Source organism: Drosophila tropicalis, unplaced genomic scaffold (genome assembly GCF_018151085.1).
Source record: "Drosophila tropicalis isolate 14030-0801.00 unplaced genomic scaffold, ASM1815108v1 contig_694, whole genome shotgun sequence".
In the NCBI taxonomy this organism is placed as follows: Eukaryota; Metazoa; Arthropoda; class Insecta; order Diptera; family Drosophilidae; genus Drosophila; species Drosophila tropicalis.
Genome location: NW_027173176.1, coordinates 5,736,735 through 5,761,539, shown reverse-complemented (window position 1 = coordinate 5,761,539; position 24,805 = coordinate 5,736,735). Strand labels below are relative to the sequence as shown.

General features: G+C 35.7%; 3 protein-coding genes across 5 annotated transcripts in view; 1 reads left to right on the top strand and 2 right to left on the bottom strand.

Annotated features, from left to right (window-relative positions):
- Window positions 1–18,853, top strand: part of vn (membrane-bound neuregulin protein vein) — a 37,871-nt gene extending 19,018 nt beyond the window's left edge. The window contains exons 2-6 of one of the 3 annotated variants that reach the window (XM_068293261.1): window positions 12,206–12,389; window positions 12,484–12,611; window positions 12,971–13,085; window positions 14,543–14,592; window positions 17,240–18,853. In XM_068293261.1, coding sequence (XP_068149362.1) covers window positions 12,206–12,389; window positions 12,484–12,611; window positions 12,971–13,085; window positions 14,543–14,592; window positions 17,240–17,277 — 515 coding nt within the window. In that variant the 3' untranslated portion in view covers window positions 17,278–18,853. Of the gene's footprint in view, window positions 1–12,205; window positions 12,390–12,483; window positions 12,612–12,970; window positions 13,086–14,542; window positions 14,638–17,239 lie in introns of all 3 variants that reach the window. The other 2 variants (XM_068293260.1, XM_068293259.1) reach the window with 2 other exon arrangements.
- Window positions 18,854–20,532: 1,679 nt separating this feature from the next.
- The window catches only part of LOC137579469 (glutaminyl-peptide cyclotransferase-like), a 37,188-nt gene continuing 32,915 nt past the window's right edge, over window positions 20,533–24,805 (bottom strand). The window contains exon 5 of the mRNA XM_068293269.1: window positions 20,533–20,651. Within this exon, the coding sequence (XP_068149370.1) occupies window positions 20,581–20,651 (71 nt within the window). The 3' untranslated portion in view covers window positions 20,533–20,580. The remainder of the gene's footprint in view (window positions 20,652–24,805) is intronic.
- The window catches only part of PolE2 (DNA polymerase epsilon subunit 2), a 32,130-nt gene continuing 27,897 nt past the window's right edge, over window positions 20,573–24,805 (bottom strand). The window contains exon 3 of the mRNA XM_068293263.1: window positions 20,573–20,651. The gene's annotated coding sequence lies outside the window, so the exon portion shown is untranslated. The remainder of the gene's footprint in view (window positions 20,652–24,805) is intronic.

Genomic DNA, 24,805 nt, shown 5'->3' with positions numbered 1-24,805 from the left:
ATTTCTTATTGATGGCCAAACGATTTCTTTTCGCAATTTTAAACTTTTTTTGTATTTGGTTTTGTTGTTGTTGTTGTTTTACATACTTCAAGCTCAATGTATTAAAATTGATTGAAGAACAGCAAACTATTCATTCACACACACACTACACACAAGTTGCTTAAATTTAGTTAGTTGCTTCGTTCTTGTTGTGCAATTTTTTGGGTGTGGTATCCAAGAAAAACGAAAAAACAAAACAACAACAGAAAAAACCTTTTTGGGGTTGCATCTAGTGAGGCGTAACCGTTCGCTTTACGCATTGCTCCACACACATAACTGTAAATTTGACTCAATTTTCCACCCAATTCTTTTTCGTGTAGATTAATTGAGGGGGAAGCCTAATATCACTTTTCTAACACATCGTTAAATAAGCCATGGAATTACTCAATAAGACTAAATGAAATGGTTTTTTAGAATTTTGCTTAAGCCCCGTTCAATTTTGCAATTTTATTAAATGGTGACCCCGACGTCTGGTTTATGACAGAAAGATTTAATTCTATAGAGAATCCTTTATAATATTAATAAGAGCCTAGTTTAGCATTTATTTTTTTTTTTTGACCCCGTCGAGTTAAGGCTACGAGGGACAAGATATATTGAGAGACTTGATATATTGGAAGCTAAAATTCGTTAACTTCACTTGTTTAGGAAAGCACTTATTTTCGACATGACTATGGTTAGCCCAACAAGTTTAATCAAGATGTAGGAAACCCCCTCGACAAACGAGGATTCCCCTTTCATACATTAATGTAAAAATAGCACTTCACCCATTTTTCGTTTTTCTTTTTTGCTGTATTTGCTAATTGTATTGAATCGATAAGAATGTTTTACACACCAATTGAAGAGGACCGAAGACTGATAAGCATGGTCTATTGCCACAAGAATAGAAGTATAAGAATTGTATGATGTATGGGGGTATATTAGTTTCTTTCATTTTCCCTTTACTATTTTCGTGAGCTACCTGTATCCAAACTATTAAATCTTTTGGTTTTAATAAAAAAAAAGTATTCATATTGAAGCTCCTTTATCTAAATTTTGCTTTTTATTCTGCTGGGTATCTAAAGTGACGGCGCCGCGATAATGGGCTAGTTTGATAACACATAGTCTATGTATAGTAATTCCAATTGAGATCTATAAATATTCTGTATTTTCTCATCATCGTCATGTGCAATTTTCTTGGTAAATTTTTAGTGTGTGTCATTTCCCAGAAACGGACACAGAAAAACACAAGAGGAGAAACTGTGGGCGGGCCATGGCGATGGTGATGGTGGCGGATCATGACGACGATGAAGATGATGATGATGATGATGAGTAGAGAAGTGTTAGGTCATTGCATCATTCAAGGCATGTTAATGGGGCGTATGATTAATTTTTTTTTATTTTATTTATTTCGTTAAAACTAAATTTGAAATGGAAAAAGTGCAGCGGCCAGAGAGAAGTTCCCACATGTTGTTTGCTGCTGTTGCTACTGCTGTTATTGTTGCTGTTGGCTTTTCTCTTCTTTAGACATTTTCACATTTTCCACTCAGTAGTTGTTGCTAGTAGTAGTTGTTGTTGTTGCTAGTTCCCCACTTTTGGACATTTAAGCCGCTTTTGGCATGCGTACAACCAACTTCAAAAGCCGCCAACTTGGCTTAGCTCAGCTGATTTATGTCTGAACAACTTGAGCTACACTCTGTCCATGTGTGTGTGTGTGTGTGTGTGTGTTGGTGTGTGTAGGCGCATTTTCATGTAATCTTAGCGGGTAATCCAAGTGGCCAAAAGCGTGAGAATTTTGTTTAGCTTAAGGTTTACTTTACTTTTGTCTGCAGACCGACAACGACGACGACGACGACGACTTCCGTATCATTTAAGTTCAATCAGAGCAACATGAACCAAATTTAACCAGGTGCTGGCTGGCTGGTTGGCAACCAGCTGCCCGACCGACTGCCAGCCAAGCAACCAGCCAACCAGCCTGCCTGCCTGCCCAGTGGGTGTGAACAGTTATTTCTCAGCTGAAGGTCATAACAGCTGCTGCGGCGGCTGCTGCGCCCGCTGCAGTCGCTTTCTTATTTTGAAAAGATTTTTCTCACGCTGATAAACGGAAAAGAAACCAAAACACAAAAATGTGCAAAAACTTTAGTTTGTCGGCTGTTGAAAAAGGATTCTTTATGCTAGTCCGACAAATGTCAGTCAGTCAGTCGCAAATCCCTACTGAACGTGTCTAAGATAAGCTCATCATCATCGTCATCGTCATTGTCATCGTCATCAGATGGCAAATAAATATCAGGAGCGGATTCTTAAGTAATAAGAGAGAGATATCCATCATTTAAAAACTGAGTTAACATAAAAACCTTTTAAGATTTTATCTACGGGATTCAATTATCGGAGATTACACTAAGAATAGAAATCATGATTGAGATTTGCATTTTTGCAGCCCCATTTGCTAGCTCCTGCAGGTTAATTTATGGCGCTCCTGTTCAGTAAATGAAAGACAACTTTTTCTCACTCTTTGGCCACGCTCTCTCTTCATACTTCATACACCTCAACACTTTCCGCCTTTACACACTGTCCTCCTGTGTTTTTATCTCTTGCTCCTTCTCTCTCTCTCTCTCTCTCTCTCTGCGTCTCTCTGTTTCTTTCTCTTTCTTAGCAGTGGTTTCTTGTAATGTGCTCATTTTCCTTTTGAGTCATTTTGTTTCGCTAGAAAATTGGGTTAAGTTTGGTCAAAAGATTTTGCTCTAGATTAGGCGCAGAATGGCAAAGAGTTTGTTGTTTCCCGCTATGGTTATGATAGCTCAAATGATATATATTCGTCTATATATATGTATATAAATCCATATAATAGTATTCAACTAAAAATGTAAAGTCAACCTTGATATGTGTTGATGCTATTTTTAGCAAAAGGGCGCGTCCAGATCCAACAATGATACCAGGCAGCCGCAGACGGCGAACCAGCAGAGTGAGAGTCGCTTAGTCATTCCACTTGTTAGGCTCACCCACGTAATATAAACGCCTCGACTCGAAGAAGACCACGATTTGCTCTCTCAGTCTCTTTGGTCTGAGTCTGAGCCACGGTCTGGGTCTTAGTCTGAGTCTGAGTCTGGATCTGTAACTTGGGGATGGGCCTGCAGAAATAATGTCGTCAAGAAATTGATCGATTTAAAAAGAATTAAGATCATCGCTCGTTTGCCTCGCTTGCTCGTCCATGGCCTGACTCACTGACTTAGTGAACGACTAAAGCTGTTCCTGTTGCTGCTGCTGTTTCTTCTCCTTTCGATTGAACTGCTCCTTAGTTCTTTTGCTTCTTTTTTTTCTGTTTTGCCATCTCTTCGAGTGCAACTTAATTATGGTTTGTTTGCTTTTTGCATTTCTGCCGTCGACTGTCCGACTCTTTGTCTGTCCTTCTGATTGTCTGGCCTGGGCTGTCTGGGAGGTGCGCTTTGTCATTGCCAAACAATTGCAACTTCGAGTAGTCGTCGTCTCCGTCGTCGTCGCCGTCGTCGTCGTCCATGTCGCCCTGATGGCTATCAGCAATCAGGCGCTTTGTAACCCAACAACAGCAACAAAAACAACAACCAGGCTGATGATGAGCAGCAGCGAGCCCCTCTACAACAACAACAGAAAAACTAACCGAATCTCAATCTTATTTTAGTAATCAATTATAAATAAAGAATTGATTTATATATATACTATAGTATATGAACTAGCAATTCGACATGTCACTCGATAAATTTATATTCATACTCTGCTAGATTTTACTCTACCTTTTCTTTGCTAGGGTATACGCCAAAAAAATAGACATATATACATATATATACACAATTCTTTTACAGTTGCATTTTTATGTGGCATTAATCAAACAAAGTCACAAAACGTTTTTACTTTGACTTTGACAACGATAAGCGGCAGCGGCAGCGCACAGATATTAATAAAAAGACAAAGAGAGAGAGAAAGGGAGAGAGAGCTAGAGAGAGGGGTGAGGTGGTTGGAGGGCGTTTAATCTTGGCCTTGGGCGCAAAATCTCAAAAATGCCCGCCCACATTGTGCCTGCTGCTGCTGCTGCTGCATTTCATAAATTTCACACGCTGTCGCCAAGGGGCAAACACAAAAGCAAAGCAAAGCAAAGCAAATGAATATGTATGAGTATCACATATGAGTGTATTTATGTGGCTTAGAGTATGTACACACGCACACACACAGAGAGAAGGAGTTCTATGACGTTTTCAAAGCCATAGGGTTGGAATCAATGAGCTCTATAAGTGTTGAAATTATAGACCCAAATAGGTAGACATAATAAAATACATATCTTGATATATGTATGGCTTAATAACTTCACAATGAATATCCACAAATGATGCCTATATGCAACACTCGTCCTTAAAGGCCAAGTAAGGCTTGTTCAAGGCAAGACATCTATCTCATTATGTATTAGTATTCCAAATTTAGTCAATTCAATTCTCTATGCTGCCCTTTTGCATGTTCAAATGTTTTGCAGAATCTGACTTAAGATTAATAATTTAAAAATTAAATGGAGAAATGAATGATATCTAAATAGAAGTCTCCCACCTCGCTTTTATTCTACAGAGAATATGTAATTGTCTTTGAATGATTGAGCTGATTTCCATCCCTGGATGGTGTGCCTATTCGAATGAATCTCTGAAGACAAACACCAGCACTTTTTTTGTTGTATTTTTTCATCCCATCTTGTCCCAGCATCTCCATCTCCTTCTGTTTCTTTTTCTCTTTCCCTCTGGTTCTTATCAAACATTATCACTGCCGCATTGTTTGAATTCACACGCCCCCAACAAAACAACAAGCTAAGGCAATAACAACAAGAACAATCAAAACAGTAACCGAAACAAAATCTTTATAGCAAGAAATGTGTTTTGTCATAACACGCTAAATGTCTAGGAAATATATATATTTATTATATACATATATATATTTATATATGTATATATATATATGGACAAATTTACATAAAATGACACCAAATATTTGGCTAACATTTTGACAGTTTTCGTGAAAAACATGGCAAGAAGTTGGTAAGAGAAGGCATGCGGTTAACTAAGGGGCCACCGCCCCCTCAAACAACAACAATAAGATTGTGACAAAGAAACGAAAGAGAAATAGAAAACAACAACTGAAATAGAGAGTCACGCACAGTAGCAGCAAAAAATATCTATCAGTAGATACGTCATCAACATCAACATCAGCAGCAGCATGTTGCTGTTGGTGTTGAGTGTTGCTGGTGTCACATCACGTGCACCATCAGCAACATCGTCGTCAGCAGCATCATCTCGCTCTCTTTCTGTCTCTCTCTCTATCATTCTCTGTGGAAAGTTTGTGAAATGCAGGAAAATTTTATCACATATATATTATGTGTTTGCAGTAGGGAAAAAAAATTGTAAATCAATTTGTCCGTTGGTTCGTTCGTTCGTTGATATTGTTTGTTTGCTTGTGGGTTTTTATTTTGTTTGCTGACCTGATGCTACGTCTGCTGCTGCTCATGTTTGCTGCTGACGTCACAAACTCAAGTGAAGTGTTTGTGTCTAAACAAAAATTAAAGTTAAATCAAAGACATTATTGGCCTAGATAGAGAACGAAATGGCAGAACTTTGAAAATAACTTCAATGAGGCTTCATTTTATTTTCTTAATTGTTTTAGTATTTGTATTGTTTGCTGCTCCCTCTGAAATATTGAAGGAGAAGTAATAAATAATAAAAAACTTATTTTGTATCTATTGAATGATTATATCTAATTGATTAGAAAGAGATGATTTTTGGTCATTTTGATCATTCAATTTTTAAAACACAAAACTTTCTTAAGAACAATTTTGACCTTTAGAACTTTTAAACCAATATTCAACTGACCTATTAAACTAAGTTTGTGTCTTCTTTTTTCTACTAAATGAATCACAATTTGACCTAAGACATAAGTAGTCACTTTTGCTTATCAGTTGCCCAGATGCCAGTTTTCGGTGCTGTTCTCCAGTTTTCTATTGATAAGCCACCTGTCTTGTTGGCTTTAGGGTATTAGTCAGAGAAGAACGTGAGAAATTAAGGTTCAAATGATAACAGATAGAAAGAAAGAAATGCTAAGAAATTTTTGCATGCTAATGTTTAATGGTGGAAAATGGAATAGGAGAATAGTGTTGGGGAGATAAGTGTGGGGGAATAGGAAAAGATATATACATATGTTCGTGCATATATAAGAATATATAATTCACTTTTTTTTTTTGGGGTAACAGCTGTTGGTTGGAGATTCGCAAAATCTGTTCACAGAACGGGAAGAACGGGCAACAAAATAGAGCGACGAGATGATGATGATGATGATGATGTCGGCCAGCAGAAGCATCGGCAGCAAACAAAGAAAAGCAAACCAAATAAACAAAACAAATAATAATAGTAAAAGGGTGAGAGGGTGAGGCGGGGTTGGGATTGGGGATGAGATTTGGCTGATGTAGGTCTATAAAAGAAGCAAACGACGGCTGCCATCGGAGATTGCTTGGCATTTAGAGGCAGAGGCAAGAAAGCTGCAATCCACCTCACCCCTCTCCACCACACCTCATCTCACACTCACTTGACTCAAATTAAACGAGGCACAGTCAGTGGTTAAATATATGTGTATATATATACAAATATCGTGCTATATACCGTCTATATAGACAACATGAAGTTCAAAGCAAAAAATTGAGAAAAGTTCGATCTGAATTTTCCCTGCTGCTGCTGCTGCTGCTGCCAAACGAAAGAAAAACGTCTTCCCTTCAAAGCAACGTCTTCATATTGCGTATACGCAATGTGTGCAAAAATCGAAAGAAAGGGAAAAAAATACGCCAAGTCAAACGAAGCGAAATGAATCGAAACGTAACGAAAAGAAAAGAAAAGAAAAGGCAAGACGCAGGAAAACAAGCAAACAAACATGGAGAAAAGCTAAATCAACAGAAGCAGCAGCAGCATCAGGCCAAATGGCGACAGTTCTTGATGTTGTTGTTGTTGCTTCTTGTTTCTAGTTTCTGTTTTCTTATTTTTATTAGTTCTGCTGGCGTCGAGACATTTTCATTGCGAACATTTTGGCCACACGTGCCAGCCATCCATCCTATTCCCATCCATCTGCCAGGTCCGCCAGCAGCATCTCTCAGACTAGAGCAAAAATTTGCCTATTTGCCTGCCTGCCTTCCCGCCTGTCTGTCTGTCTGTCTGTATGTCCCTCCGTCCCGACAGTCTGTCTCTTTACAGATTTCTTTTTTAACTTTCCGGTTTATGTGTTTTTCTTTTTCCTTTAGTTTTTTTGCTTCTCTTTCTTTTTTTGGGCCTTTAGAACAACATCATTTGATTTGATTTGGTTTGCCTGATTCTCTCCTCTTTGTTGACAGATTTGTTGTTTGATTTTTCGCTTCGTCCAACTCGAGCCAAAAAAATAAAAGAAAAGAAGCAAATAAAAAATCTGCAAATGTTAATTGCAAAAATTTGCAGCCATATACCACTCTATATGTAATTTCTATATTCATTTCAAACGGAAGTTCTATAATTGAGTTATTAGGTAAAAAATGTATTTGTAGGTGAAGGAGTACAATGAACTGGTTTCTGATCTTAGACAACAATATAGGCAACTGAGGCAAATGAAGATTATTATTGTTCACATATAGATAATGGACATCTTATGACAATTGTCAGGAGCGATTCGTAATCTCAAGAAAAACTTTATGCAAATATTATCCATGATAACTAATTAAAAGGCAAAGTCAGGCGATAACAACATACAACAAATTCACTTACACGCACGTATTTGCATTCAGGTTGATATATATATAAGATGATGCCATTTAAGTGTGTGTGTGTGTGTGTGTATACTATATATGGCCGACAGATAAATCACTTTAACTCAATTTTATTTACAAGAGCCTCTCGCCAGAGTCGGAAAGGAGAGGGAAATGAAAATGAAATGACACAAGACCCATAAAAAATGAATCAAAATATATAATCAAATAAATAACACGACAAGTCTGAAATACAGAGAAACATATAGTACCATATACAATATATACATATAGGAGAATATACATATATATACATATATATATATATATATATAGGTGATATATGCATGTTTTAAGCAGATACATATGTATTCCAAAAAAGAAATTTTAAAATTCTTTTTCCGCTGAATGTGGGTCATCGGCGACACGACACTGCCAAAATAAATTGTCTGTTCTACGATGAAAATTCATTTTCATTTTCATCGTTCGGAAAATATATGCTCAGCAGTGCACTGCGAAAAGGGGTGGGCAGGGAGTTTAGTTCATGTTGCACACTTGCTTAATCACCGCCAATCCGTGAAGGAAAACCCAAAAATATGAATAAAAATTAATATGCAATTCGTTCGATTTGGCTTGCATGAATGGAATCTGAGAATCGAGAATGAATGAATCTCCGGTTTCGACAAGTTCCCAAGGGCTTAATTGTTATTATTGTGGTTGTTGCTGTTGTGGTCGACAGATGGCGCCAGTTTGGCAAGTCGCTTGCAATTTCGTAGCTTATTAATTTGAATTTATCCCCCCTCCGCCGCCCCCAGTCCCTCATTCCGCACCGTTGTGATGCAAAAACCACATGTTGGCGCCCATAACCCAAAGCCGCACACAATATTTTTCACATTTCCCCCTCAACTACCCCTCGAACCACCACCCCTCAGCCTAACCTTCTCTTTCCATCTCTCTCTCTCTGTCGCTCTTGATGGATTTGCATGAATCATTTGCAAGGCAGCAGCGTCACGCTCGAAAAGAAAAGCGCTTTAAGCAAGGCAAAGAGAAAAAAAAGCATTTATATTGAAAAAAAATATGAAAAGTTATTTTCATGTCTCTTGGCTGTCGTCGTCGTCGTCGATATAGTTGTCCCCTCAAATACGCGCACACACACACGCCCGGCGACAGTTTTCCTGCGTTTGCTTTGGCATCATTTTTGCTTCCTCTCCGCATTTTCGCTTTACTTTCGGCTTGTTGTTGCCATTGCCCAGACTTTTCCGGAAGCGCGGCGCGACAAAAACAGCTGCGACAGCAACAACAACAGCAACAGCAACTTTTGACGTCAGGGCAACTGCTGCCACTCCCCCACCCTCCCTTCACAATGCCGCCCAAAAAAACAAGTGTTGACGCACATATAACCCAAAATGGCGTTTAGTACTTAAAACAGAGGCCAATGATCCTTGGGGTGAAAATAACTAGGGGAATGCGGGCAAAAAGCATGATCAAATTTTCTTCTCCTCTGGGGTTTTTCTCTCGTTCGCTGCAAAACGGAAACTGAAAATCACAGACATTATATAGATATAGAAATCTAAGCAATCAATTGAAGATAGAGCCCCAAATAGCTGAAGGATATTTCAAGTCCAAAAATTCAATCATTTGACTTGCTATTGTAACATTTTTATAACTATTTAACTATTTGTCTTTTTGGTTGTTAGTTTTTAAAAAAATTATAAGTTTTCAACAGTTTTTGACTCAAAAATATGCATACATATGAAACCAATATTTCAAATTCATCTTACAACAAAATGTCTGTATTTAAAATAGGATCAACCAAGTCTAGGTTTGACATATTGAAGAAGTTTTGCTCTACCAATCTTAACAAACAAAGTTGCAACACAAAAAAAAAAAAAGGACAGAAACGGTCAAAAGATTCTTTGCTACAAACGAAAATGCCCAAGGGGAAAAGAAGACCTGGGAAAGCTTCATATCAAGCTATATATTCATGTCATTTTATTCCAAAGCATTTAATATTTAATTGAATTGAAATGACTTCCTTGTTGAATGTTTGGTTGGTGATGAAATCAAATATTTCAAAATTTCGAAATCCATATGAGTCGGATAATTCGAGGAACTTCTCGATTCCCAGTTGGCTGGCCACCCACTTGGCCAGAGCAGCTTCTCTGTCATCTTTTGCTCATAATACACACACACACACACACACACACACGCACAATGTGTATTGTCATTGAGAAGGCACTTCCAAGTGCCAAAATCCACCAATGATCCATGATCCATATACACATTAACGAAATTCCATAAAACGACAAGGGGATAGGAGGGGGGAATTAATAAGAAAGAAAGAGACCAATGGCCCAAAAACGCTTTGAAAATCACAACAATTTTTTTTTTCGTACTCGACTCTTTATTATTATTTTTTGTTGTTCCCCCCTCTTTTTGTTAAGCGCATAATTAAGTCATAATAATAATAATGAAATGATATGCCAATTTTTATATATATATTCTGTTTTTTTTTTCGCTGTACACACACAGAAAATAAATAAAAATGTTCATCTTATTATTATGCCTTGAATTTCTTTGAAACGAAACTTGAAAAGGCTACGACCGATCGCCCAAAAAAAAAAAAAAAAAAAAAGAAAAAAAAAGAGGATGGATGGGTGAAGAAGAAGGTGGTGGTGTATGGCCAAGAGGGTGGGCGAGAGAGGGAAGGGTAAGGCGGAATGGGATGGGTGTATGTGGAGGCATGACAATTGTCAACTTCAACTTCAACTTGTTTGCGTGCTGCCTTCAATACTTAATCGCCTTCTTTTGCGACTTCTGTGAGTTGCCGATTTTTTTGGTTTTTGGTTTTTGCTTTTATTTGTTGTAGTTGTTGTTGTTGTTTTTGGGAGCGTGAGAAAGTCCCCCAGAACAGAGCAGACAACACAATTAAAATGATGCTTTATGATGGGGTATAAGAACATTTTTATATACATACATATGTAGAATATATAGATGAATTATGTGTACCTCTACCTAGCTACATAAATAATGTATGTATGTATCTATAGAGAAAATGTGATATATCAAGGTGAATATATCTGTTTCGTCTGGCCACGCGAAAGATTCTATAAATCAAATAATCGCCGACTCCTCTCTGCTTTCAGCTTAAAAATAGACAAAACAGGCGAAAGCATTTCTATGGAAAGGGAATTCGATTACATAATTCCCTCCCCACTCTTTTCCCAAAGACATTAATGATGAAAATTTGAAAAATTTCCTTTAAAACGTTATGTCAAAACTCTAATCAGATCGATCGATCGATCGATGATCATTCGATTGATGAATCACATTCAATTCAATTCAACTAAATCACACGCAATTGTCAATGGGCATGTGATTGGATAGAGGGACACGTGATATGTTGAGGCTAATTATAAGTGTGGGGGAGTGGCAAATTGGCAAAAAATAAAGAGAGTACACGAAAGAGATAGATGCCTATGTAAGATAGAGATAGTTAGATGCATGCAGACAGATAGAAAGAGAAGGGGAACTGTTTCATTGCCAACAAATTGACGAGGTGATGGTATTGATGATGACTCAGTTTTCCTACGTTATGTCGGTGTGTGTTTGTGTGTGTGAGTGTGTAAGTGTGTGTGTTTGCGAAGGAGACTTTTTGGCAAATAGAAATATATATATAGATATACATATATCTACTTTTATATATATATATAATACGTGAAGTGATTAATGTGAGTGCAAATTGGCTTTTCTTTTCAATTTTTTTCTTTTTGAGGATACTAAAAATATATGTATATGTATACATATTTATTTATATAGGTTCTCGCACCTACAGCAATATATAATATATCTATTGATAAAGATTACAAAACATCATGAACGCTGAGATAATAACATATGTACATATGTATGTACGCATACACTGAGAGAAATTTAATGAACTTGGCGGAGATATTGATTGCATCAATTTGGTTTAGACGTGTTTGAAACGGTCTCAACGTGTGTCGCACATTCCTAGTCGATCATAAATTGATCGATTAAAATCATATGGGATAGATCATCTTGTTATTGTTTCGTCGACATCACTTAACAACCCAATGCATATCGAAACTAACTCTCAAGTGCCAACAGACGCTAAGATCATAAAATAACAAAAAAATTTCCTATCAAATTTTCACCAAAATCTATGCAGATGATAGCATAAGGAATCTGAATACATATATATTATTTTGTTTATAACAACAAAGAAGAAGATAAAATTAATGGTTTAAACGAAACGGGGGGAAAAAAACCGAAGAAGAAAACACGACAACAGTGAAAATATTTGGCATTTTTTCGGCTTGATCGTTTTGCTCAGTTATTCATAGATCATAGAATTGCCATGGGTATTGTAGTTTTTCTTTAATATCTGATATTTATATTTCACAGCACAGAACGCTTCGATTACATCGATAACGATTAAAACTCCCAGTAATACGACAACCATTGATCATGGTCAGGAGTTGAGGATTATATGCAAAGTGTCGGGTCAGCCGCCGCCAAAGGTTACTTGGTTCAAGGATGACAAGTCCATAAATCGCAATCGCCATGTATACCAATTCAAGCATCACAAGTAAGTAAATAGATGCATTGAGTGATTGAGAATTCGCTAGATCTAAATGTGGGACATTTTGGGGGAAATCTCTTTATCTGTTTTCATTTCACAGAAGACGTTCCGAGCTAATTGTGCGCTCCTTTAATAGTTCCTCCGATGCGGGCAAATATGAGTGCCGGGCCAAGAATAAAGCCAGCAAAATCATTGACAAGCGACGCATCATGATCAATGCCCGACCAGGTGAGTGATCCAGATGATGATCAGCGTAATAATCATCATCATGATGATGTTGATGTTGATGAGGGCGGGGGGAGGCCTTGAGATGTAGTGGATTTTGTTGGGCATTTCGTCACTTTGATGTGGCATATTGAATATATGCTCCAATTCATTTCTAATTTATGTCCCACTCCGCACATTTTGAAGGCGAACCCCGCCAATAACACAAAATTTATGTTGGTTTTTGGTTCGTTTTCTTGTAATCATGAAATTTATGTTTATGTTTTCTCTTTTCTTTCCATATTGCTCTTGCTTGATTTGCCTCTGTGTGCGTGTGTGTGTGTGTGTGTGTGCGTTTCTTTGGTTTTCCACACTTTTCACAGTTGCCACGCGGCCGGACTTGGATTCAGCTAAACCCTGCAACAAGGTTATTTCCGATTATTGTTTTCACGGTGGCACCTGTATGCTGATACCAAGTCTGAATGAATTAGTTTGCATGTAAGTATAAAAGTATTTAAACATATTTTAAGTATAAGATAAACACGGGCGTAAGCCAAAAGCTGATGATGATTCGGTTATAATCGTATTAGAATATGCTAAACAGAATTGTGAAATTTTCTGTCATGAAGGATAATTTTAGTGTGTTGTGTGTATCCCATTTCTGGGGGACAGAAAGGATAAAAGGGATTGAGCGTAAGATCTCTCTGGCGACTTGTTTACGATCGTCTGCAAGTTGATTCCTTAATCTTAAACTCTCAAGTGGTTTGCAGCGATAAACCCATCCCTCTCTCTCTCTCTCACTCTCACTCTTGCTCCCTGTCTCTATCGCTCTGTGTCTAGTGACAGCTGATAAAGTCTATGAAAAATCTGAAACTAGAAGTATCATTTTGTTGTACTTGCATTTTGGCATCACATTACACACACACGCACACCCTCTTATGGGGGAGGCACACACCGAACTCTCTGTGTGTGTCTGACTGCAATCGTTTTTCAGGAGGATCTTTATCTCTCTCACTCACTCATTCACTCACTAGCCGAAACTCCACGCGTAGCCCCCCTTAGCACCACACACACAGACAGACGGACGGAAAGACGGATAGACAGACTGACTGAATGCAATGTGAATAATGTCTGTCAGCACCTTCAGTTGGGTAAACCATATGTGGGTGAGGGAGAGCAATAACGATAGCCACAGAGACAGAGAAAGAGAGAGAGAGAGGGAGAGCGGGAGAGAGTCGAGTGCCTGTGTATAAGTAAACCGAAAATCGAATCCATTTCCAGTGCCCAGTGGCATCCGAAAAAAAGAAAAGCGCATCGTCTCGCACACTCTTTTCCCTTTTTTCTTTTTGAGTCTGATCAATATCGAATGGGCAGGCGCGGCAGGGCAATACCAGAAGGGGCGGGGTGGAACTATGGGTTCCCGGGGGAGCTGAGAGATTTGGGGCTGCAGCAGATAATGGGGGAGGAAGGGGGGCGGTGCACATACAGAGAGGATATTGATTTTCCATTTCTTGTACTTGCAATAAACTGACTCTCTGTCTGTCTGTCTGCTTGGTTTTTGTTTTTGCCAACAATTTGTTGTTGTTGCGAGTATATTTTGTATTCTGTTTATATTAATATACATATATACACATTTGCATATAAACATATACATATATATAATTAATATATATATATAAAGTATATAGCAAATACGAGTGGTCGTCGGTCGGTCAAACGAAGAATGCTGCAACGCAGTTCATGGCCACCCAAAAAAAGGGGAAAAAGAAAATTTAAATGTACTTAAAAAGTGCGGAAAAATACTCTCAACTTGATATACATATTATATATGATCGATCTGCCCTACACATAGGCATTAGGTATATTTAACACTTTCTTCAATTATTTTTAATTTATTGTTGTTGCTACTTACATACATACGATTTTTCTTATTGTTCCTATTTCTCTCATTGCAGTTGCCCGGATAATTTCTTTGGTAAACAGTGCGAGAACAGCGTTCCAGATAGTAGGTACAGCAAAAATAATAAAGCCGATTGTGGCGAATATGGAGGTATTACCTGCTAAAATAGGCACTTCTATAGCATCGATTGTTTTAGATCGACCACGATGACGAGGACAATGACGACAGAGACTATGACGAAAAACACACACACACACACCTACACACACAACACATAGAAGAAGAAGAAACTACTCCTTCTATTCCCATTAAGATCCCTCTCTCTCTCTCTCTGTCTCTCTCTCTCACTCACTTCCTGTTTCTTCTATCCACTTAGAGACATGAAGTTTCCATTAACGAAACGATGAGAAAAGTAAAAGTAACCAAATATAGTTTAAATTAAATGCAGACACACATACACACACACACCCACACAGAAAGTACAAATACAGTATATAGCCCCATAATGCCAACCAAAATCGTACGCCGTACCGAAATCCTCCAAAAACCATATCCCAATTTTTTCATTAAACAACAACAACAAACCAAAACCAAAACAAAAAACACACAAACACACACAAGTTTTATTAGAAAACACATTCCAAAAATGAAACAAAGTAAAGTCTAAAAACTAACAACAAAACAAACAACCATAAAAAAAGAAAGCATAATTTTTTTTTTTTTTTTTAAACTTAAAAATATATAAATATAACAAACGAAAAGCAAAAAAAAAAAAAAAAAAACAAAGGGTGCTATAGAAGGTTTATTTAAAAAAAAAAAAACATACACAAAACAAAAACAAATGCTTAGTTCTTTTTCTTAGGAATTTGTTTCAAAATACAAAAACAAAATATATTAATAATAATCATGAATAAATTATGTTAAAAACAAAACAAAATAATTAAGCAGACTCCAACTCAGACTCAGACCTCCTACTCAGACATCACATATAGACATACATACATATATACTCCTACCAAAAAAGAAAAACAAAAACAGCTAAAACTAATTGAAGAAAATACTGAAAATAGAACTTGTCGAATCGGCTCAGCCTTTCATATATATATAATATATATATATATATATATATATATATATATCATACAGTATATATATATATATACTTATATCACGTTACCCGATATAACCATTAATTGAAACAGAGGCTCTCTTAAGTTAGATACAATCATACATTAAACAAAACAAAACAAAAAACACCTGGCAACCCTGGCAGCGCCCTACTCTTCGCCTCCGCCCTCCCCAACCACCATCAAAGTCCTTCTTTAAATTGCAGAATGTCTAAATCAATGAGAAATCTGAATTCTACGTTTCTGAAAGGAAAACTCTCTAAGGAAAACACCTGAACCTTGCTTAGCACGGGAAGGAGATTCGTGAATGAAAGTGAATCTCCCTTTTAAACGAGACACAAACTTCGGTCCAAGACATCCGCAGAGACTTAAGAAACCCTTTTGATTGATCGAATTTCGATAAGTTCTATCGATTAAAAATCTTTGTCTGATCTTCGAATCAATCAACATGTCAGATAATGTTGGGTCGATAGCAAGGATTATAGAACGCAAAACGATTTTTGGCAATTAAAGACCGAGTTAGCATCAAAAGACATCGTTTTAATCAAGTGCCAGGTGTATTTTTCAATCGAGTGTCTCAAAACTTGGATAACTTTCATTCACGGATTCTTTCTTTGACTCTTAAATTTGAAGATTGCATATTTCTGTTTTCGTTAAGTTTCGAAAAACAAACTCACTTCATTTCAAGAAATTGAAAACCTAAAGATCAAGATTTAAAAGCGAACTTAAACCAAGTTAGGAGATACATTTGGAAACTGAAACGGGAACAGACTATTTATTTGATAATTCTGTAATTTGTTTAATGCCCAAAAAACGTTATTTTGAAAACGAATACTAAGCAAAACGGTTTTTTTTTTCCAAAAGTACAGTCACATCACAGCAATTGGACAAGATTTTGTTTTGTTTTGAATCTCTATATACAATGTATACATATATGTATATGCGTATAGAAACATACCTATATACATATATATATATACATACATATAAATATACCTACATATATATATATATATATATTTTTTTGTAGTTGCAAAGTAACCTCATTTACAATAATAATAACAACATTATTAACACTTTGGCTGTAGATTTTGACAAAAAAAAAAAAAAAAAAAAACAACAACAATTCAATCAATCAAACCAACAACAACAACAATTTCATACATTTTTTTTGCTCCTTGCTCCTTTTTTCACATAGTTCTGGTGATTGTGTTTTTTTTTTCTATACATATTTCGACTAATCTTTCAAGTTTTCCACACGTTTTTTTCTTTTTAGTTTATCTTTTTTTAATTTTCTGAATAAAATTGTTTTGGGTAATTTCGTTTTTTTTTTTTAATTTCTTCATCTTCTTCCTTAAATTGCACGACAAAAACTACAGAAAGAAAAAGAAAAACTTTTCACCAACTTCCTCTTGTGCATGGAAAACTTTGTTTTTAATTTTTTTTTCCTATTATTATTCTACTTTCTTAATTATTTAAAAATCTATTACGCTTCCCGTTTGGAAATTGGTAGTTAGAGCAGCTCAAAAAAACAAAAAAAAACAAAAAACAAAAAAAAAAAAAAAGAAAAAAACAAAAAAAATTGATTAATTTTTTTTATTTTTTATGATTTAATCTCTTCACAGATATTTTGTTGCAATCTACGGCCAAATACATACCTTAAATAATGATTATTAATAATAGTTAGAAAGAATAAAAATAAAATTATTAAAAACAAAAAAAAAAACAAGTATACAAACTCTTAACGCACAATCCAACACAATGTCCAACAATTGTAATGTTTTTTGGAATGATAAAAAGAAAAACTTTTATTAAATTGTTGAAAACACATAGAAACCGATACAAAAGAAATTTGAATCAAAACAAAAAATTTAACTGATTTGCTTTGCAACTACAAAAAAAAAATAAAAATATATAGTGAGAAAAAAAAACTTCGGTTCATCGAAGTTTCTATACCCTTGCAGTAAACAAAATGAATATCTCAAGTTAAAATTATGACAGATCGTAAACAGATGAATCTTGAATTAATTAGTGCTGTTGCTACTCGATATATATATATATACCTATATATATGTACGATGATGTAAAGAATCTCTAGTTATAAGTACAAAGGAATATATAGACAGACAGACAGATTAACATTGAAAACATTTACAGATTTGGTTGTTTTTTTTTTTTTTTTTTTAACGAAACTATTCAGACTATATATATATATATATATGTATATGTATAGTGGTCCGATTTGTATGGAAATCAGATAAAAACTGTAAAACTCTACAAGGGTATTTTACAATAGTAATAATAATAATGCTAAAATTTAAATTGAGTTTTGACTTTGTTTTGTTACAAAAAAAAGTGAAACGAAATTATTGAATTGACCTTTGACCGATTAACCCTGTTGCGCTTTTGTTGTTGTACCATAGACCCTATCAACAAAAACAAAAACAAGAAAAAGAATACAAACAAACAAACCTTAGAGAAAAAAGAAGAGAACAAAAGTTTGTAACACAACAAAAAAAAAAAAAAGAAACTAAACAAACAAAATATTGAAAATCAAAAACAAAAAAATCTTAATGCAAAAATTGAAAACTTGTAAATATTTTGTTAAAACCGCAAAAAGAAAAGAATATAAAACTAACTAATAAGTTTTTATGTACATTTCAATTAGTAAGAGTATCACCCTCTCTCGCCCTCCTCTCCACCCGCTCTACCCATCCTCCCTTTAACCATAATTTATTGTGTATTTAATTATGAATTATTAAATTAATTAAATAATTAAAAATCATTAATGCTAATTCTACTTAACTTCGAAATACTATATATATTTAAATAAACATTTTATTATTAATTTTGTCCTCAGTTCAATTAGTTCTTTTTTTTTTTTTTTTTTTTTTTGGGTTCTCTATGTAAAATTTAGTTTTAAATAAATATTCTGTTTGTAATGGAGATTATTTTTAATGATTTAAATATAAATATTAATTTTTTTTTTAAATTAAGTCGAAAACACACACACACACATACACACTCACACATACATACATACAAACACCAACATTTTTTAAACTATGATTAATTTAATTTAATTTAATTATCGAAAAAGATTTATACCAAAAATACCATGTAAAGTTCTTAATTATAATTTAAACAAAAACATAATACCAATCAACAACAACATCAAAACAAACACAACAAACATATACACACACACAAACCTACACATACACACATAAACACAAAAAGCATAAGAAAAAGAAAATTTCATTAAAAATTTTAAAAAAATACTTCACCCATTTTACAAATCGATTCGGTTTTTTTTTTTTTATTATTTAATTCTTTCTTTAGCTAAAACAAATACATGAGAAAAAAGATATGTAAAAACAATAAAAACAAAAAAAACTGCTGTTGGTTTTCTTTTGCCCCTCCATCTCATTTCCCTCCGTTCCCTCAAAAATTTTCACCAAAACCCACAAACATGTGGAAGAAAAAATTAGTTTAAAGAATACAAAACAAAAAAGGCAACAGAAGCTCAGTCCAGGTGACGGCAAACGGAATATTAGCAGTAATTAAATATCAAAATTTTGATTGATTCATTCGACAATCATCTCTGCTGTCGGCTGGAAGTTTAATTCTAGGTTGTTTCTGTTTGTCTCTATTAACAGGTACCACCTATCACATTGGACAGCGGCATCCGCGGCGGCGGCGGCGGCGGCGACTGCGTGAAGGTCCTCTGAAGATGTCGCCTCTTCATCCTCTTGAATCGAGAATGCTAATTCGCCAAATGCTGAATTATGTTTGATTTGCATATTGAAACACAATAAATATGGAAAATGGATCTCATGCTTAGTTTTTAGTTTAGATCAAGGCTAATAACAATAAAATTTAAAGGTTTGTTTGCAATCAAATTGTGAAAGTTCGTTTCATCTGGGCGGTGGTGGTATCTTAGAAAATTGCGCCAAGTTTTTGAATTTTCCGTTACTTTCGTTTATACTTTTATCCGCATGAGCGCCACTGAACACACACACACACACACACACACACAAGAAAACCCAGTATTTCCCGTACCCGTTATTTGAGTAAGCCCAACAATTGACGCGAGCTACTAAGTGACAGAAAATAGTGGGAGGCGCCAATCAATGTCGCGGAGATGTATGCTCAAATCTTGCCTGCCTATTAATTTAGTATTTGCCTTATTAATGGCGCTAATACAAATTAAATAAGGATAGAATCTCATAGTTGCAGGGATCGAATCGAAACCAAGACATCGAATAAATAGCTGAGATGGGAAGGAACTTCAAGTGGCTATATTTTTCTAACCCGTGGTCAGATCAGAATAAAACTAGGGTCAAATGCATTCAATGTGATAATCCTGCGGAGTCATTAACACATCTACAAAATTATACCGAGGTTTCCATTACATTTTGTCTTAAATATAAATTTTGCATTGCATACTTTTTCAAATAAAGTGTTGCATACTTTTGGGTGAAGAATAAAAAATAAAAATTAACTTTGTAAGTGGGTGAATAATAGGGCCGCTCTATTAACCCTTAGCCAGACCACGCTCAAACTCATTTTTCCCTTCTTCTCTAGTTTATAATAAACATGGAAATGGGAAACAAATTTAACTGTTGAAATTTAAATCGAGCACTTGCATTTTCAGCCAGTATTTTCTAAGCTCCATTTGATTATACTGGTATTTTTTAATACCATTATATGAGTATTTTTGGCGACCATTATTCGAGGAAATAAAATTTAGGCGGGTTTGCTTTTAAATTCAAATTTCAAATTGAATTAAAATTATTGTAAAATGCGGAAAGCCTTAAAAATTCTCTAATAATTGCTGTTAATGGCTTTTATGAGTTATAATAAAAAATATTCATGTCTTACTGTGTAATATAATGTTGTTGTTGAAATTACATACCGTATACATTTGCTCAAGTAGGTTTAAGACGCCGATTAATTAATAGATTTAAAGTCTGCTGTTTGATGAAATGTCCAGATTACATGGCAAAGCGATTTCCTTAGTGAAGATGCAGATAACTGAATCATTTCCGTTTACATTTACATTAAAGAGAAAGAAATATAAAATGAAAATTAGTACTAAGTCTGACTAAAAACAGAACGAATGTGTCAAGCCGAATTAAAGACACAAATTAAATTTTTGAGGCAAAAGCACCAAAGATTTGTAAAATTGCGAAAAAAAAAAGAAGTGAAAAGGGCAATTTAAAGAGTGGTTTAATGTGGTGTTTGCTACACACATGACATGCCTGACAGATCAGTTGCCAGTTTGCTGGACACAATGCTTGACAAATGTAATTTCGAATTAATTATGCCAAGTATTTGGCACTTTACCAAGACATTTCGCAAACAGAACTAAAACTAACTTGAAGCAGCTTATGCTGAGGCTACAAATTTCTCATATGTCGTCAACGACAACAACGACCACGACGACGACTACGACATACAAGGACATGGACATGGTCATGGCGATGTAGTTGGGGACGGTTAGACAAGCGACAGAAGTAAAGGAGAAGGACGGGGCATGGGCAACAGTTGACACAAGAGCATTTAACGCTTCAGCACGTTTTCAATTCAATTTTCACACAGCCAACAACTGGGCACTGCTTGAGAGTGATGATAATGTGGATGGTGAGATGGCCAGGATGGTGGGGCAGCCGGCAAGCGGACAGATGATGATGATGGGTGTGAGATTGGCAAAAGGGATCCAACACCGTGGTTCAGAGCCAAGGAAGTTTTTGAGGCGTTGAAGCGTAGACAAAACTTAAGCAGAGAACGCACCGAGCATGACAAACGAGGCCAAAAGCAAAGGAATGGGGGCGGTGGGGCGCCGGGTTAGGGTAGGGTAAGTACAACAAAAGCCGCAAAAACGGAGCACAAACAGAATAATGAAGAAGAAACCTTTAATGAAATCAAAAGATCCTTAGAAAAGGACAATAATAAGAATAAGTAAAATCTCTGCAATAAATCACAAAATTACGCGTGCCAAATAGTAGTTGAAAGGGGTTCCAGTTACCCACTCACTTTGTGAGTATCTCATAGATACTTTTGCCTCTGCCACACTGTTCAGTCTGCTGGCTCTTGGGCAAAAACAATAAACGGCAAACGCTTAAAAATCCATAAATCACAACGAAACAAAAGCAGAAAGCGAGAAACGAATGTCAAAATGATAATCGCCAACAACTGTTGAGAAATCTATATAACTAGTCGTCGTCGTCGCGGCTTCTGGTCAGGGTATGATGACAAATGTTTGGGAACGCGCAAAACCCTCCCTCCCCCACCAACCCCAACTCACTACTCGAAACAACAAAAAAGCAAACACATTTCACTTATTAGGCGTTCATCCGCAGCCTCATTCCATCATCATCGTCATTCATTCTCCTTGGTGTCATCTTAACAATCATAATCATAAAAACAAATGCCAAAACGCAATAGCCACAAACGTTTCTCGGTTGGGTTCAGTTCCCTTCGCCTCCTGCCCCACAAACAAAAACAAAAAAGAAAATGTTGTCCAGATTCATCCAACCCCTTGGACAGACCTTGCGTTAATCCACTTGTTTGTAAGCTCATCGTAATGCTTATTAGAATATTTTCACTTTGGTGGTGGTGGTCTTTGACTGGCTGACTGACTGACTGCCTGCCTGCTAATGCCTCCCCCTCCTCCTACACTTCTCCGCCTGACCATTTGAGCAAATATTTGTGATCTTTGTTCTCGAGTGTTATTTTGTGTTATTTATGAGTAAATCTGATTATGAATTGACTTTGCTCTCTATTTGAAGTTATTTTGAAAGACATGAGACCAAGATCACTCAAATCGGTTCACAGGAAATCTGTAAACAGCTCTGTTTCGTTTGATAACGAATGTTCAATATACATATGTATAAATATTTGGGCGAACCAGAAATCAAATGATATGGACTAGTGCAACATTCGGATTTATAATGATTAAAAAGAGTTGTAGACTCTCTTTTTTATCTTATATATGTATCAACGACTGTAAAGACAATAGAAATATGACGAACGATTAAGGGAATCCATGTGATTCTATCTCGAATTTGTTAAACTCAAAAGAAATTTTGAGACACAAAGTTGATAACTGGAAATGATACAAATTTCTGCTAAAATCTTCAAAAGGCAACAATGATAAATGGTAACGAAAAAAAAAATGTGAGTTTGGTAAACCTCGTAATATCATCTGTGTACAATTTATAGAGTTTGTCATGTCCTGTTTCTTTGGAAAACCTTTCCCACCATTTAAAAATCTGCACATATGTATGTGAACTGAACCCTTTGTACCCTTTTAACCTCTTTGGATGGTGAATGGGGGCTGCGAAAGTAACTTCGAAATCAAAACCAAATCCAAACCACGCAATTTCCAAACCACAAATTGTTTTCAAAAATCATTTAACACTCAATTCTGAATAAACGGGTGACCTACTTACATTTCTTTTTCTGTTAAAATGCAATTCAAATAATTGCCAAAGTCCATTTGCAGATTTTCAGAGAGAGGGACACTTTTTATGTATGTTTGGGACATATGGGCCAATCCTTGTGGATTGAAATTGTGTGGACTTTGCTTTTGATACTTGTATGTATAATGGACGGGCCGTAATTCCGTCGCTAATGTTGCAAAAATTTGCACAAAACTCTTAAGAATGACAACATTGTGAACTAAGCCTATAAATTACCATGACAATGGGAATTATGTTCATTCATTCTTGCTCTCTCGCTCTAACTTACTCGCACTCTATCCCTAGCTTTCTCTTCTGCACTTTCACCCAGTCACAAATTCTGTTTTGTTAATCCACCCCGAAAAATTATTGAACTTGTTCTATAGACCGACGTGCCGTGCCTCGAGCGAGCGTAAATCTTGTTGAACTGTCATAAATTTTTGGCACTTCGATTTGTATGCGAATTAAATAGAGAATATGAATTTATGTTGAAAATGAAATTGCAATTTTAATTCAATTAGTTAGAAAGGATCCCATCCAAACCAAAGCCAAAGCAAACCGAAACTTTTTTTCTTTTTGTCGCCGTCGTCGTCGTTGTCTCCTTCAAAAAGCTTCTCCTATTTACGGCCAAGCCAAATGTAGAGTAAATTTATTCCACATGATTAATTCCAGATTCGATTTGTAGCAGCAGCAGCGGCCCACAGAAAATGTGGATGTGGTTTAGATGAATGATAGAAAACATTGAACAAAGTAAAATATTTGTTCAAGGTGTTTGAACTGCCAACTAAATGGAATCAGCATCAGCATCATTACATATGATAATAATGCCGAAAAGCAATTGGAAAAGAAAGGAAAAGAAGAACGAATAAAAAAAAAACAGCTAAGTAAAATATTCAAATAACTACGATAAGACAGAGACCAGGGGGGCCAGGTTACCTTGTGTATGGTGACGAATTTTTCATACCCTAACACTCCTAGAGAGATCATTATTATTTTTGATAAAGACTTAATCCGCTTGATTCCTAAGGTTATTCTTTTGTATAAGGAAGAAACTAATTGATATTGCCTTTCTCAAGGCAAGGGGTGCATACCTGACCTTAAAATGGCACAACTATCAAAAGTCGTGGCATGTATGAAAACAGATTAGATCGAGTCAGTCTGTTATAAATAATAAATTAACTTAATTTACAATTTAACAATTTCTTAGCCCTTTTATATTTTACATGTGTATTGTCTTGGAATCCAAATGTTTTCTGGATAAACGTTACAAAACGTCTGATCAAAATGTATATACCCCCCAATCCTAACCGTATTAAGCAGGTGCATATTATTGACTGTTCAATAGCTATTTTCTGAGTGGGGGAGGAAAAATCAGCATTCCGAATTCTAAATGAATAAGTTAAAGCTCTTATATCTATAATCAAAATTTAAAAGGCAAAATAGAAAAGACCCTAAAAAGATTTTCATAATTTGGAATAGAAATAAATTCAAATAGAAAACTAAGTTTATCAAATCATCAGAACTTTAAACTCTCTGAAATGTAAAGGTTTCTTATGAAGTTATAGGACTTGAATCAAATGATATATGCATTGTGATATCGGTGCCCTTGTTGCCTTGAATGCTTTCAGTCTTTGTTCTTGTAAAGAAAGTTTTTTAATTGCAAATCGAATTCCCATTTGGGAAACTTGTTAGATTCAATCTAAAATGAAGTCAATTTCGCTTGTA